This window comes from Mastomys coucha, unplaced genomic scaffold (assembly GCF_008632895.1).
Source record: "Mastomys coucha isolate ucsf_1 unplaced genomic scaffold, UCSF_Mcou_1 pScaffold20, whole genome shotgun sequence".
In the NCBI taxonomy this organism is placed as follows: Eukaryota; Metazoa; Chordata; class Mammalia; order Rodentia; family Muridae; genus Mastomys; species Mastomys coucha.
In genome coordinates this window covers 131,386,666-131,400,729 of record NW_022196903.1, presented here as the reverse complement: position 1 = coordinate 131,400,729, position 14,064 = coordinate 131,386,666, and the positions used below count along the sequence as shown (strand labels likewise).

General features: G+C 43.6%; 1 protein-coding gene across 4 annotated transcripts in view; it reads right to left on the bottom strand.

Annotated features, from left to right (window-relative positions):
• Positions 1 to 14,064, bottom strand: part of Ptpro (protein tyrosine phosphatase receptor type O) — a 210,400-nt gene that overhangs the window by 30,890 nt on the left and 165,446 nt on the right. For 2 of the 4 annotated variants that reach the window (XM_031383700.1, XM_031383702.1), the window contains 4 exons: positions 11,254 to 11,374; positions 9,318 to 9,386; positions 7,145 to 7,228; positions 1,104 to 1,139 (listed from right to left, as the gene is read on the bottom strand). In XM_031383700.1, coding sequence (XP_031239560.1) covers positions 1,104 to 1,139; positions 7,145 to 7,228; positions 9,318 to 9,386; positions 11,254 to 11,374 — 310 coding nt within the window. The remainder of the gene's footprint in view (positions 1 to 1,103; positions 1,140 to 7,144; positions 7,229 to 9,317; positions 9,387 to 11,253; positions 11,375 to 14,064) is intronic. The other 2 variants (XM_031383701.1, XM_031383704.1) reach the window with 1 other exon arrangement.

Sequence of the window (14,064 nt, the reverse complement as noted above, 5' to 3'; positions counted from 1 at the left end):
TTAAGCTTCTCAAATGAATGGATGGTTAATTTCCACTCAACGGAATCATTCTCTTATGAATTAACAGTTCCGGAGGTAGGTAAGAGCCCAGGTTAGCTAATTATCCTTCCTGTTTATTATGAAGGATTTCAGAAATAGTATAATCAAAGTATTAATTTTAGTATCAGCTAGAGTAAGAACCTCTCTCTGGAATAAATGTAGAACTTCAAAACATAAAATGGCCAGAGCCTTTGTTTACCTTTGTGTATACATTAGATGGTCATATGTTTGGCATGTCACGTGGCCTCTGGTAAGCTTTCTGTAAGTCTTAACACCCCCTCCTTTCTAAGGTTCCTTATGGTAAGGATTGATGCTTTTCCTGACATGGGTTCTGTGATGAGCATCTTTAGTGTGCCCTAAATTATAATCCATCCCTGTGCCCGAACAACATAGACTGCTTTTCAACACATCCCATCCTCTTCCTCCACAGCTCCTTCTATTTGGAAGTATGTCATATTTTTTGACCTAGGTAGCTGAACTTGACATAGCCTTGAGTTCACTGGGACTGGCATTTCAGCTAAGGGGTTGCCCAGGTCAGTCTCGAGGGGTACGCCCATGGGGAGCTATCTTGAGTGTTGATTGCTGTGGAAGGACCTAGACCACTGTGGGCAGCACAGTGCGCCTCTGGCTTATGTGGGTTCTTAGGTCATACTGCATGAGCCACGGTGAGCCAGCAAGCAGAGCTCCTCCATGGTTTTTGCTTCAAGTTCTTTTTTTGTTTTGTTTTTGACACTGGGGACAGGGCAGTGGGTATCAACCTATGTAGCCCTGGCTGCCTTAGAACTTGCTATGTAGTTCAGGCTGGCCTAGAAGTCACAGAGAGCTGTCTGCCTCTGCCTCCTGAGTGCTGGTACTAAAGGTGTGTGCCACCACATCTGGCTCCTGCTTGAGTTTTTCCCTGGCTTCTCTCAGTATTCTACTGTAACCTGTAAGATAAAATAAACCCTTTCCTCTCCTGAGTTATTTAGGTCAGAGTATTTTCTCACAGCAATAGGAAGGTTTCAATTGGAAAGTTAAGATCACCATGATGGAACTCTCTGAGGACAACAGTGCTGTAGACTTACTTCGTCAGTTTCCTCTTCTTTAAGCCATTTTTACTCCTGAAAATTGAATAAAAAAAACTTTATCAGGATAAAAAGTTGGTTTACATGATTGACTTTTAAATTTAATGTAATTTAAAATTTTAATTTTTATTCAGTACTTCAGTTTTGTTAAATTAGTCTTCTGTCTGTGCAAAGATAAGAATTTCTGACTCACGTTAAGAAACTATTAGGTAGCGTTTTTGTATTTCCCCCTTGCTGAAAACTGAGTTCTACAAATACAGTCACTGGCTCCTGGCGATTACCTTAGTAGGATGTTTTATTGGTAACACAAATATCCACTTCCTGATTTCCAGAGTCTATACACAAGAGAGAAGAGTCGGGGCATAAAGAGCCAATACCAAGAAGACGGGGCAGGATTCTTAGTTACAGACCTAAGTAGCCTTGCCCGTCATTCGGCAGGTTGTGTGAACTGTGTCCCTGCTGGAGGGAAGAGAGGGACTTACACAGTTCTCCTATGTCCTCGCGAAGAAGCAGACCTGCCACCTGGTTCTGCTCAGTTCATTAATAACCCATAAGCAAACACAGGAAGTGTTAGTGTATGGTTCAGTTAATTACATCTACTTAGGGCTATTGAGAGTGATGGAGTTCACACGGCAGGTAAAGCATTCAGCCCGAGTCGCCGCACACCACAATAGCAGCTACAGGAAGTACTTTGTTGTATTTTATCGTCTGTACAAGTGGCATGCGTTACCTAACTGAACACGTGATGAAATGATAGTAAATATTGCTATAATTCATATCACAGGTCTTTAAATAGTTTAACAGAGGCATGCAGGTTTCCAAAAATGTCAATAGAGAACAATCAGTTCTGGGTGAAAGTACTTCATGTATCAAATTACTTATTTGTACGTCGAAACTGTAACTGCGTAGATGTCTCAGCTTCAGAAAGCCTTTGAAGGAATGAAGCAGTGCTCTCCCAGGCTTTTATAGCACCAGGCCCATGGCCATGTCTCACAGGGTGTGATAGATACCGTGTTGTCCCACCTGCCACTCGCTTGTGCCCTTCAGGGCTGAGCTTGGACAGTGGGTGACATAGCCTGTGGCCAATGAATGATTGTTATGTTAAACCGAAGGAAAATATCTTAAATTCATATTATCCTCACAACTTCACTTAGTGACTCAATTATGCAAATTGCACATCTTACATGGCGAGTATGTATGTGTAGTATGTATGTGTGTGCACGTGATCTGTGTGTGAGAGAATGTGGTGTGTGTATGTGTTTGGTATAGTGTGCATGTATGTGCAGTGTGTATGTGTGTCTATAGTAGGTATGTGTGTGCATGAGGTCTGTGTGAGGGGTATGGTGTGTGTATGTGGTGTTGAATTGAAGGGAAAATTCTTAAATTTGTATTATCTTCATAACTTCACTTAGTGAGTCAATCATACAAATCACACATCCCATGTTCTTTTTATTATATGTGGTTTTAAGGTAGGAGCAGGACTAGGGAATGGAGGAGAAGGGAGGCTGGGTTGAATGCAGGAGACAAATATGCTCAAAGCCTAAAATATACTTGAGAAAAATGTTTTCCCGAGGGCTGGGGCTGGCTCAGCCAGTACAAGGTGTTGCTGACAGGTCTGAGAACCTGGGTCCAGCCCTGGAACTCAAGGCAGAAAGAGAGAGGTGACTCCTGAAAGTTGTCCTCTGATCCCAATGTGTTCACTGTGGTGTGAGCCTATGATCATACCACACACAGCATACACAACCACACACAGAGATGTACACCGTACCAAACACACATGCACACATGGATACACACCACACACATATTCATACATGCACACACTACACGCATACCCCTTTCTGTCCAGGCATATACACTCAGAGCACATGCACACACACACGTATACACATATATCATACTCCACACACAGACTGTAAGCACATATACACACAAACACACACAAACAGGCTCACACCACTGTGGACAATAAATGCACACCAGTAAAAGGAGAGATTTACTGTTCTCAAACTGCCTAAAGCATAATTGTCACTTGGGCTTGTGAGATCCTGCAAAGTGAGGCTACTGGATAGCGAGGAAGCAGTCAGAGGGGGACGCATCCATAGTGCTATAGTGGAGTTTCTGAGTTTGGATGGTTTTTATTTCTCCCCACTTCCAAGTGAAGATGCCCACACCCCTCTCCTGCTTCTCCCCTGCTTACCCAGCCTCATCCTCTCTGTCTTTTATTCTTAGACTTTAGAGGAAATACAAGTCTGGCCCATCAGTTAGAAAGCACTGATGTCAGGCATAGCTATACCACTTGATGCTGGAACCTAGAGAAAACTCCGTGGCTCCTCCTTGGTTCAGCGCTCATGGTATTAAGTTAATGTGAGGAATGCTACATAGCCCCTTACACCAGTGCTTTAAGAAAACTGAAGTCAGGGCAGGTGGCTGACAGCTTGCTAGGGACCTGAGACTGAGAGTGAACATGAATTCTCTCCTACCCAAACAGACTGTAAAAGGAATCCAACGCAAAGGGGTGTGCGCGGAAGAGAGATGCTGCACACATCTACACTGGAGTGAGCTGCAACTAGTCTGCAGCCCAGGAGAAACAAGACTCGTGGAGAACAGAAGCACGTGGTTTTTTCTTCCAATTGCATCTGTTACCGAGTGAACTTTCAATGTGATGTAAAATTCCACCGTGTATTTTGTATGGTGTGCTGTGGCCATGAAGGTCTGTGTATGATTTGTGGCTGCTTTCAACGCCCTGTTGAGATTCTGCTGAATCAGGAGTGTCCCTGTATTGGAAGGCTGTGGAATGTGTCAAGATTGACTGATGACAGACCACAGCCACAGGGACAGCATCTTTCTGCATTTTTGAGTGCTGTGCCAAATGTATTACTACAATGAGGTGGGGGTGGGGGGTGGAGAATTCACTTATAAACATACAGGTTAAGGCTTGACTATACATGACGGGGCAGGCTAGTGTGCATATGTAACAGTCAAGGAACTGAGAAAAGTTTATGGCATCATTTTTTTTTCAGTGATAAACATTACCAAAACAACCAAATGAGCATCACTCATCCATCAGACAGGCAGGCAGGGCAGGGCAGGGCAGGCAGGTGAGCCGGCATGCACATACGCACACATAAAATAGAGAAAGACAGAAAGACAGGCAGGGAGACAGAGACAGACAGACAGAGAGACACACAGAGAGAATCACACACACTTCATTTCCCACCTTTTATTTATGGATGACAAAGTTAAAATGTCCAGTGGCTTAGAGAAATTATGGTGGATTTTAAGTTCTTTAGGGGCACAACAGTCTAAGAAAACCAACCACACTACAGCGCATTCCCCAAAAGAGTCCGAGGCAATGGCAGAGGTGTGGAATATATGGTGATTAAGACAAAGTAGAGAGACCTCCAAGACCCCAGGTTCATAAGTGCAGCTGTTTCCCGTGCTAAACCAAGGCCACCATAAAACCTGACAAAGGCCGTTTGGGTGTACCTTACTCCAAACATAGCACACGATGGCCATGCATACAGTTGAACACTGTAACTAAATGTCATCCATACTTAACATGCCATTTAGGAATCAAAGCAGAAACACAGATGTGGCTATGGCAGAGAGAAGGAGCAACAGTGAATTTAGTTCAGAGCAGGAGATAGCCTTAAAGCGTCTGGCTCCAAGTCCCCTTAAGTCAGCACTCCCTGTAGAAGCCAAACTGATAGGGCACAAGTGCCAGACACACATTCTGCCACCAGGGAAGGACTATGTGGCACTGACAGGATCTCTCGACTGCCTCTCAGTCTTCCCGAGGCATCCGAGGTTGGCAGCCAATCAAATAGAAACCCATCTCTTCAAATCCCTGCGCCTGGGGGAAGTGGAATAATGCTTTGAAAGCATGTGTGTGTGTGTGTGGGGGGTGGGGGTGGTGGTGGTAACTGAGCTGTTTGTGGCTGTGGTTGACAAGGTGTATGAAATACAAAGAAAAACACATCCATGGAAGGCTTAGCGAACGCAAGCCGAGGGAGGGGTTCACAGATCGAGCAGTGGAGAATTCAAGCTATATTGTGTGGTTGGGATGTGTGGACACTTTAGAAGGTGACAACAGAGACTGGCCTGTTATCTTGACCTGTCCCTTCTCACCTCGAGGCAACTATTTACAACCTCAGGATGTTCTCCTAAAAACAGCGGGGCATTTTGCCCCCCTGGACCAGGGTTTCACACTACTTGATCAATACTGTGTACAGTGGACCTTCAGGGGGTTGGCCATCTGTTCAGCAGCACGTCCTTAAGAAAGACACGCAAGTTGTGAACCGTAGAAAAGGAGAAGAGCTGAGGGTCTGAGCTGGGAAGGGGATACAGCACTGTTCACAGCTTTCCTTCCACTGAAACCTGTGGCAGCCGCTCCAGTCACCACCGGCCTCCTAAGGACAGCTGGGAATTCCTTAGGATGATGAGCGGGTATTTAGCCGAAAGGTTAGCGCAGGGTTTCAAGGTCAAGGTGGGGTTTACATGTACTGCTCATACATGGAGACTATATGATGCTAACTACAGGACACACTGAGTTGATGATGTCAAAGTCTTAACCCGAAAAGTGGTCACAGCCCTGATAACGGTAGTACGCCACTACAGTGGGGTGTGGTTGGCCTTGTTCAAAGAACGTCCTTCTAGTATCTTTAAAAGAAGAACGTACACATTTTGTAGTAGCTCATACTCTCTGTCTCTTTGTGACTCCACATCTGTCTGTCTCTATCTCTCTCTCTGTCTCACACACACACACACACACACACACACACACACACACACACACACACAACCACTGTTTCATTCCATGAGATATTTTTATTCCTTCCAAGTCTGCTTCACATTGCCCACATTTCTGGTAACTGTTCATTATTTTCTACCTAAACAACCATATATTAATACTTAAGAACAATAAACTCTCTCTCTCTCTCTCTCTCTCTCTCTCTCTCTCTCTCTCTCTCTCTCTCTCTCTCTCTCTCTCTGTTTCTCTGTGCGTGTGTGTGTGTGATTTTTGTCAGTTTCCTAGAAGACTATTTCTCTAATGGTTTGGGGGTAAAATAATTTTGGATTCTTTGGCTTAAGAATTCAAGTTTATTTTCATAATTATTATCATTGTAGCATAGCAAAAGCCAAGAAAAATGTGCTTCAACACTTGGTTATCCATGTGATTTAGATATGAAGAAAATAAAAGCTTAAAAGAAGGTGCTTCTAGTCTATTTAGAGTGGAGAGGAGATTTCCCAGGTTCAGAACCTGTATTTATTATATGACAGCTCATGATATCAAGACACCCACTCTCCTTGGGGATCTATTGTCTTTTCTTTTGTTTAAAGACTTTAATCTTTAAATTATGTGTATATGTGTGTATGTAAAAGTATGTGTACATGAGTACAGGAGCCTGAGGAGGGCGATGGATCTCCTGGAGCTGGAGTTACAGGTGGTTGTGAGCTGTGCCTCTACCCTGTGGGTTCTGGGAATTGAACTTGGGTCCTCTGCAAGAGCAGCCTTAGCTGCTTAGCTGAGAGCTCAAAGTTCTGTCTTCCCACCCCTAAAAGGACTGTCAACCCTTCAGACTGTGGGGGTATTAGAGAAGATAATTGCACACAGAGGCTTATATGCAGTTAGATATTCAATAATTATAGAAGTGAGGTTGTTATGAAAGCAGAGGTCTCCAGATTCAGAGGCCACTGCCTCCACCTTCCCACATTTACCTTCTGGGAAATAAGGAGTTCTCTTGTGCGGGGGACAAGTAGAAAAATGGGATTCAAATGTGGAAAGCCAACAGACCAACCCCAAGAGGACACAAATGATGAGGAACTTGGGAGAGGGAAGCTTGCTGGGAAGGCTCTGTAGGCATCTGGGTACCACCCGCTGTCTCCGTGCCTCTCCATTGGCTTCCTCATGGCATGCACTGAGAACCATGTGAAATCCAGCAAGGAGAAACAAATCCCTTAGCTCCTTGTGTTTACTTTCTGCAAGCGGACCTTTAAAGACTGCAGGTGGGGTAAATAGTAAAAATGAAGTCACTTACCAAGGGTTAATATAAAATGCCAAAAGATAGTCAGTCCAAAGACATGAAGGCAGCAGGGTTAAGAAAGCAAACACACTCCTACGCCTGTGAGCATTAATAAACAGATGCAAAGATGAAAACGTGGTAAGGGTTAGTAATTCAGCTGTGTACAGATATCAATAAGTTACCTGCCAGGCCGACCCATACCACAGTTAAATAGTACTCCCCTGTATAGGCTTCCAGTGGAAGGCTTAAAGGCTACAATATTGACGAAGTTGGTTTCAATTCACACCAGTCCTCATTGTAATCAGAGACAACTTTCAACTCATTTGGCATCAATTCGTCTGCTTTTAGGAGATCTCATTTTCCACTTAGTTCCCCGAGGCTCAGTAGTGCCTGGTGTGTTATTTTCAGCCACCAGCCCTTCCAAACTAACATAATTTAAGAAGCCAGGTAGGAGCTTGGCAGCTTGAATGAGTGGATAGAAGTAGTCAGGTCGCTTATGAGGGTTTCAGAGGACCAGGCTTTTGTACCACTTGATGTGACATCCAATAGCATTTTCAATTTAAATCTTAACCAATTTCTAAAGCTATTTCTTAAAGCACCCACTCAACATGCTACTTGGATACCATTCATTCATAATCAATGGACTATCCATGGCCCGGGGTGTTTCATTGGACCTTATCAGAGTGGAAGTAAAACATTAAGCAATCTTATTTTAATTCTTATTGACATCAAATGTCTGATTGGAATCGGTTTTCACGTATTCAAATGGCACTCAAGTCAGAGCCATTCATGTGGATTGAAAAATACCCTTTGATGCACTTATAGTTAGTATCAAAACTAGAAGGAAACTGTCATTTTGTACTTTAGTTAAAACAAATCTTCACTGAGACATCACATCTCAGTCCCTCAGAATATGATGTTACTGGTAAAACTAAGTTTGCTACAAGTTGCAGGAAAATTTTCGTGATTTTATAGAAATGGCCTGAAAAGAAATCTTTTAGTTTCCCCAAATTGGTCCATAAATCTTAGAGACTGTGACAGGTCATGAGATTCATTAACACACAGCTTTCTAAGGTCCCAGATACAAATTGGGGCAGTTTCTAGATGAGCCTCATACCACTGGTTTGGGGGCCCAATCTTTTAAAGGGAAGAAGAAGCAGGAGTAGGTGAGTCTCTTAATCTTGAGAAGAATCCTAACATATTTGAACAAACCTTCTCATGTTTCTGAAATTGTCAGCATCAAGGGCTTATACATTCTCTTTCTTCATAACGGGATTGATCATATTTTAATGAGAAAACTCTATTCATGTTAAAATTTTAAAATGACCCAAAGTGCAGTCATATCAAAGAGAATCCCATTTCAACTCTGTTTTTGACTGGAGTGCTCATCGCCGACACTCTGAGTGGGAGATTACATATTTTAAATAAAGTTCTCTACCTTGTTGATTCTGTACGATAAAAGTTCTGGTCTCTCACATCTGTTTCTTTAACATTGGACACTTTGGGAAAAGAGGGTTCATTTAAACTCTTTGATGGTTGCCTGCAAACTACAGAATGCAAGGAACCCTGTTCCCTTGAGTAGAATAAGTTTACCTAATTGGTGATTCTCCTGGACATTCTGAACTGAATGCTAAGCTGGACAGGATTACTATTTATTACACGTCATAGTTCAGTACAACAGCAATGAAATTCATCTCTAGACATTTTTCTAATTTCTTAAACATCTCTTCCTTCCAGAACCTTCCCTTTACAATTGTAAATGACAAAGGCATCATAAAAATTTCAAATTTGTCTCTGTCTTTGATACATGAGGTGAGACCCTTGGGCCGCGCACTTTTATTTAATATTTGAATGGAAGTGTTGGCTCCCATTGCAGGGCACATGGCTGTTGTGTTATTTATTCAAGCCACCCTTGGGCCTGTGGCTGCCACTTGTTCATTGTGGCTGTTGCATTGGAGCCCGAAGCACAACTTGGGGCTCTTTGTATGACTTTATTGTCCTTTTTCCCTCTACTTAAGAATCCCATTCAGTTTATAGAAATGATTCTGGCCCACATTGATTACTCATTGAAATAAAGAAAGGACAACCAGAAAAAAAATCACCTATGCCTTAAAGACAATAAATTCAAATTTGGAGCAAGCGCTGGCCAGCTAAGCAAGCTGGAGATATGCCCTGATGAAACACTCACCAACTGTAGGGAAGTTTCCCTTCTCTCTCCAAGGATGCAAAATTGACAAAAGTGCCAGCTCCACATTCCCTGTTTGAAAGAGACAGAATCAATGTGATTATTTGACAGAGCTTTTTGCCTGACACGAAGGGCCTCTGATCCAGCTTATCAGAATAGCATTACAAAGGGATGGGTAGGGTGGGTAATGTAAGTTCTATATGATTCTGTTTTGCATACAATTCCAAAAACAAAGATAAAACTAAAAGAAACAGCCCCTTGAAATGTAGCAAATCAAACTCTTTGAGCTAAAACAGAGTCAGCCCACAACCTTTGCCAAAAGGTGTTCATGACCCTAATGTAATCCACACTTCCATAGTTGACCCTAACACACATCTGCACCTCTATAGTTGACCCTAACACACATCTGCACCTGCATAGTTGACCCTAAAACACATCTGTGCCTCTATAGTTGACCCCAACATACATCTGTACCTCCATAGTTGACCCTAACACACATCTGCACCTCCATAGTTGACCCTAACACATATCTGCACCTCCATAGTTGACCTTAACACACATCTGCACCTCTATAGTTGACCCTAACACACATCTGCACCTCCATTGTTGACCCTAACACACATCTGCACCTCCATTGTTGACCCTAACACACATCTGCACCTCCATTGTTGACCCTAACACACATCTGCACCTCCATTGTTGACCCTAACACACATCTGCACCTCCATTGTTGACCCTAACACACATCTGCACCTCCATTGTTGACCCTAACACACATCTGCACCTCCATTGTTGACCCTAACACACATCTGTACCTCCATTGTTGACCCTCTGCCATTGCTCATGTGCATGGATATTCACTGCATGCTTCCCCCGAGTAGGTCACTATACCACATTACCCCCACTAGGTCATTACACCATATTACCCCCACATTGCCTGCTAAGTGCAGGTTACAGTCACTGCTTCGCAGGAGAGGAACTTTCCCTGGTTTCTGGACCACAAAACTTTAGTTTTCATTTTCCTCCATTGGCTAGCTCTCTAGTGTCTTTCTGTTGCTTTTTGTGGTGGATGAATAGGAATGTTCCCCTAGACTCATGTTCCAATGCTTGGCCTATAGGAATGGCACTATTAGGAGATGTTTCCTTGTTGGAGGAAGTGTGTCACTATAGGAGTTGGCTTTGAAGTCTCCTATGCTCAAGCTACACCCAGCAGGGCACACAGTCTCCTTCTGCTGCCTGTAGATCAAGTTGTAGAACTCTCAGCTCCATCTCTAGCACCAGGTCTGCCTGCGTGCCACCATGCTTCCTGCCAGGATGGTAATGGGCTAAACTTCTGAAACTGTAAGCCAGTCCCAATTAAATATTTCCTTTATAAGAGTTGCCATGATCATGGTATCTTTTCACAGTAATTAAAAACCTAATTAAGATACCCCCTTTTATTTTTTTCTGGAAATGGCCAACTGGTCATTGTTTGAAACAAATTTCTTAGATGTAGTGGTTACCAAATGAGCAGCAATGTTTTCAGAAAACTGATAGATTATTCTGCAATGTGAAGAAAGTAGTTGAGAATGTGTCTAAGGGGAAGGACTTGAGGTTTATGCTAGTAGAAGAATACTTGCCTAAAATACACAAGGCCCTGGCTTCCATCATCACATCATCATCATCATCATCATCATCATCATCACCATCACCATCACCGTCACCGTCACCGTCATCGTCATCGTCATCGTCACCGTCACCGTCACCGTCATCGTCATCGTCATCATCACCGTCACCGTCACCGTCACCGTCACCGTCATCATCATCATCACCATCACCATCACCATCACCATCACCATCACCATCATCATCATCATCATCATCATCATCATCGCGCACACACACAATCACACACACACACCTATACTCACACACGAACAAATAACAGTACTTTTCTTACCTAGCCATCTGCAGGTGCTTCTTTCTGAGAATGACAAGGGTCACTAATAGCAGTCCAATTAAAAGTGTGCTGAGGATGGCCAGCACTGAGATCACCACCACGTTAGGGTTCACCTCTGTAACTAGAGAGAGAAGCCACGTGTTGCTATAGGCTACAGGACATGGGAAGTGGCAGAGTCACTCACAGCCTTCCCTCCGCCCCTAGCCCTTGAAGATGATAATGACAACAACCATGTTTGCTTAAGGGAACCATTGCCTTGTCCTCTAGGGGAACTCTGGGGGCTGACGGGTGGTCCTTAGATATATGGGGAAACTGAGCCTGTTTTCTAGACCTCCAGCATGCAGGACACTCTTACGCGGAGAAGCGGCAAGAGTGAGAAGTTATCAATGCTGTGGTTTGCAACTATTTGAAAATTAAGACTCTAGAAGTTATTCCCATGCATTCCCATTGTTTAACATGTTCAAAAGCTTTGAAGGCAGAGGGTTCCTACTCCATGCCCAAGACTTTAAAGTCAGGAAGCACGGCTGGGCTGTTTGCTCCCAGCGGATAATGCACAGGAACAAGGCATCCGCCAGCTCCCATCTGTGGTGGCGTTTTACAAATTACCAGAAGCACAGCTGGATCGTTTGCTCCCAGCAGATAATGCATAGGAACAAGGCATCCGCCAGCTCCCATCTGTGGTGGCGTTTTACAAATTACCAGAAGTAGGCATTCTGGTGGGCTGTAGCCATATGCTCAGAGGCTTCCCTTCTGCACAGACACGAAGATTAAATCTATTAATAAGCTGGAGAGTCCTTCAGAGTAGGGTTTCTCTGATTAATGGTCTACTTATCATGTAGGAATAGGAAAATAGAGGCAAGGAAATAGGCTTATAAAATGTCTCTATAAAAGTCTTAAGGGAGAGACAGGGGGGATGCATGCCTGCCTTTACAGGTCAGAAAGCATGAGAGTTGATGCCGGCACATGTCTGTACCCCAACACTTGGGAGGTTGAGGGAAGAGGATTAGGGTCTTGGAGGCAGTTTGGAGTATATGGTGAGTTTGAAGTCAGCCTGAGCTACCTACATGCAATCCCATCTGAAAACCCCACAGAGCTGATCCTTAATGCCTTGAGTACTTGCTGTGTGCCACCTCTGCTCGTATTTGTGACTGGGTGCCGGGAAGAAAGAAGAGCAGGATGGCAACTCCACGGCGAGCCATATTTACCTCCCAAGCTTATTTGTTTACACTTGTAAGTAAACTTGATAAAAAAGCCACCTGCTGCTCTTACTGTTCAAAGTACGGACAAGAATTCATAGGCATTAAAGTGCATTTAATGTAACTTGAGAGAGAAGCCACATGTTGCTGTAGACTACAGGACATGGAAAGTGACAGAGCTATTCACAGCCTTTCCTCCACCCCTACCCCTAGGAACGTTGATCTTAACATTCTTAAAATAGTGTCACAGAAGCCACACATGGTGGCATATGACTGTAGCTCCAGCTTTTGACAGAAGGAATGAGGCAGGAGGATTCCTATGAACTCAGGAAGGAATGATACAGGAGGATTCCTATGAGTTCAGGAAGGAATGAGGCAGGAGGATTCCTATGAGTTCAAGAAGGAATGATGGAGGAGGGTTCCTACCAGTTCCAGGCCAGCCAGGACTATGTAATTAGACCATGATGCAACTTTACTCTTCATCAAAAACCAAACCATCCAAACTAGCAAAATAAGCACACTCCAACAAAACCCCTGGAGGAAAGGGTCCTGAGATATAAGATGAAGGAGTGTAAAAACATTGCCCATGTGCACTGCTGTCTCTTCTTCTAACAAAGGAAAAGGAAATAGAAAGGCTAAAAACAAAACAAAGCAAAGCTGGCACTACTCATCAGTGAGCTGGCCAAGAAATGCCCCGATAGTTTGCAGACACAAAAGCAAATCCATTAAAGGGACAGAGTGCTCCTGAGAGCGGCTCTCTACACAGGGTCTTCACAGATGGTCTGGAATTCCTGCTGAGAACAGTGCACATACGATATAATGCAGGAAAAGAACAAGGAGGCCCGCCCTGTCCCAGACCCCACATTAGTCACCGATTTGCCTGTTAGCACTGCTGAAGTGGCAGCTTTCTTGCTTTAATTTTAAGTAAGAATGATAACTACTATTTGACCAGGGACAGCCAAGAAGCTGTACAGATGAGAGTGAGTTGGTCAGGACTGTGTCTACCCGTGTTGAGGATTCGAAGGATGGTGACCTTGGTGATTTCTCTTGGTGTATGCCCTTTGGGGCTGGTGTACATCTTCAGAGCTTTCTGTATTTTTACTTCTAATTTTTCTAAAGAACATGAGATGAAGCTGGAGATACAATTCAGTGGTTAAAAGCACTAGCTGCTTTTGCAGAGAACATGGATTTGGTTCTCAGCACCCACATGTTTGCTCACTACCATCACTCTCCAGTATCCCGAAGGTCTCTTCTGACCTCTGGTGGCCGCCGGTATGAACACAGTGCACAGACATCCATGCAGGCAATACTATCCTGCTCATTAACATGAACATATAAAGAACTCAAATAACCCAAATCTAAAATTCTTATACTGTTATCCTATATTTACATTTTTTTTTAAAAAAAAAGACTTGAAGATAATACTAATCTTTTTCTAAGTCACATGTTCTAGCCAAGCGCACTTTGGGATCGGAGTCGAGGGCTCCCTGACTCTGTAGCTTGGGATGTTTTCAAAGGAAGAGTGGTTCCATCAAAAAGGCAGATTATTGGATGAAATGGACAATTTTCTTGACAGATACCAGGTTCCAAAGTTAAATCAAGATCAGATCAACGA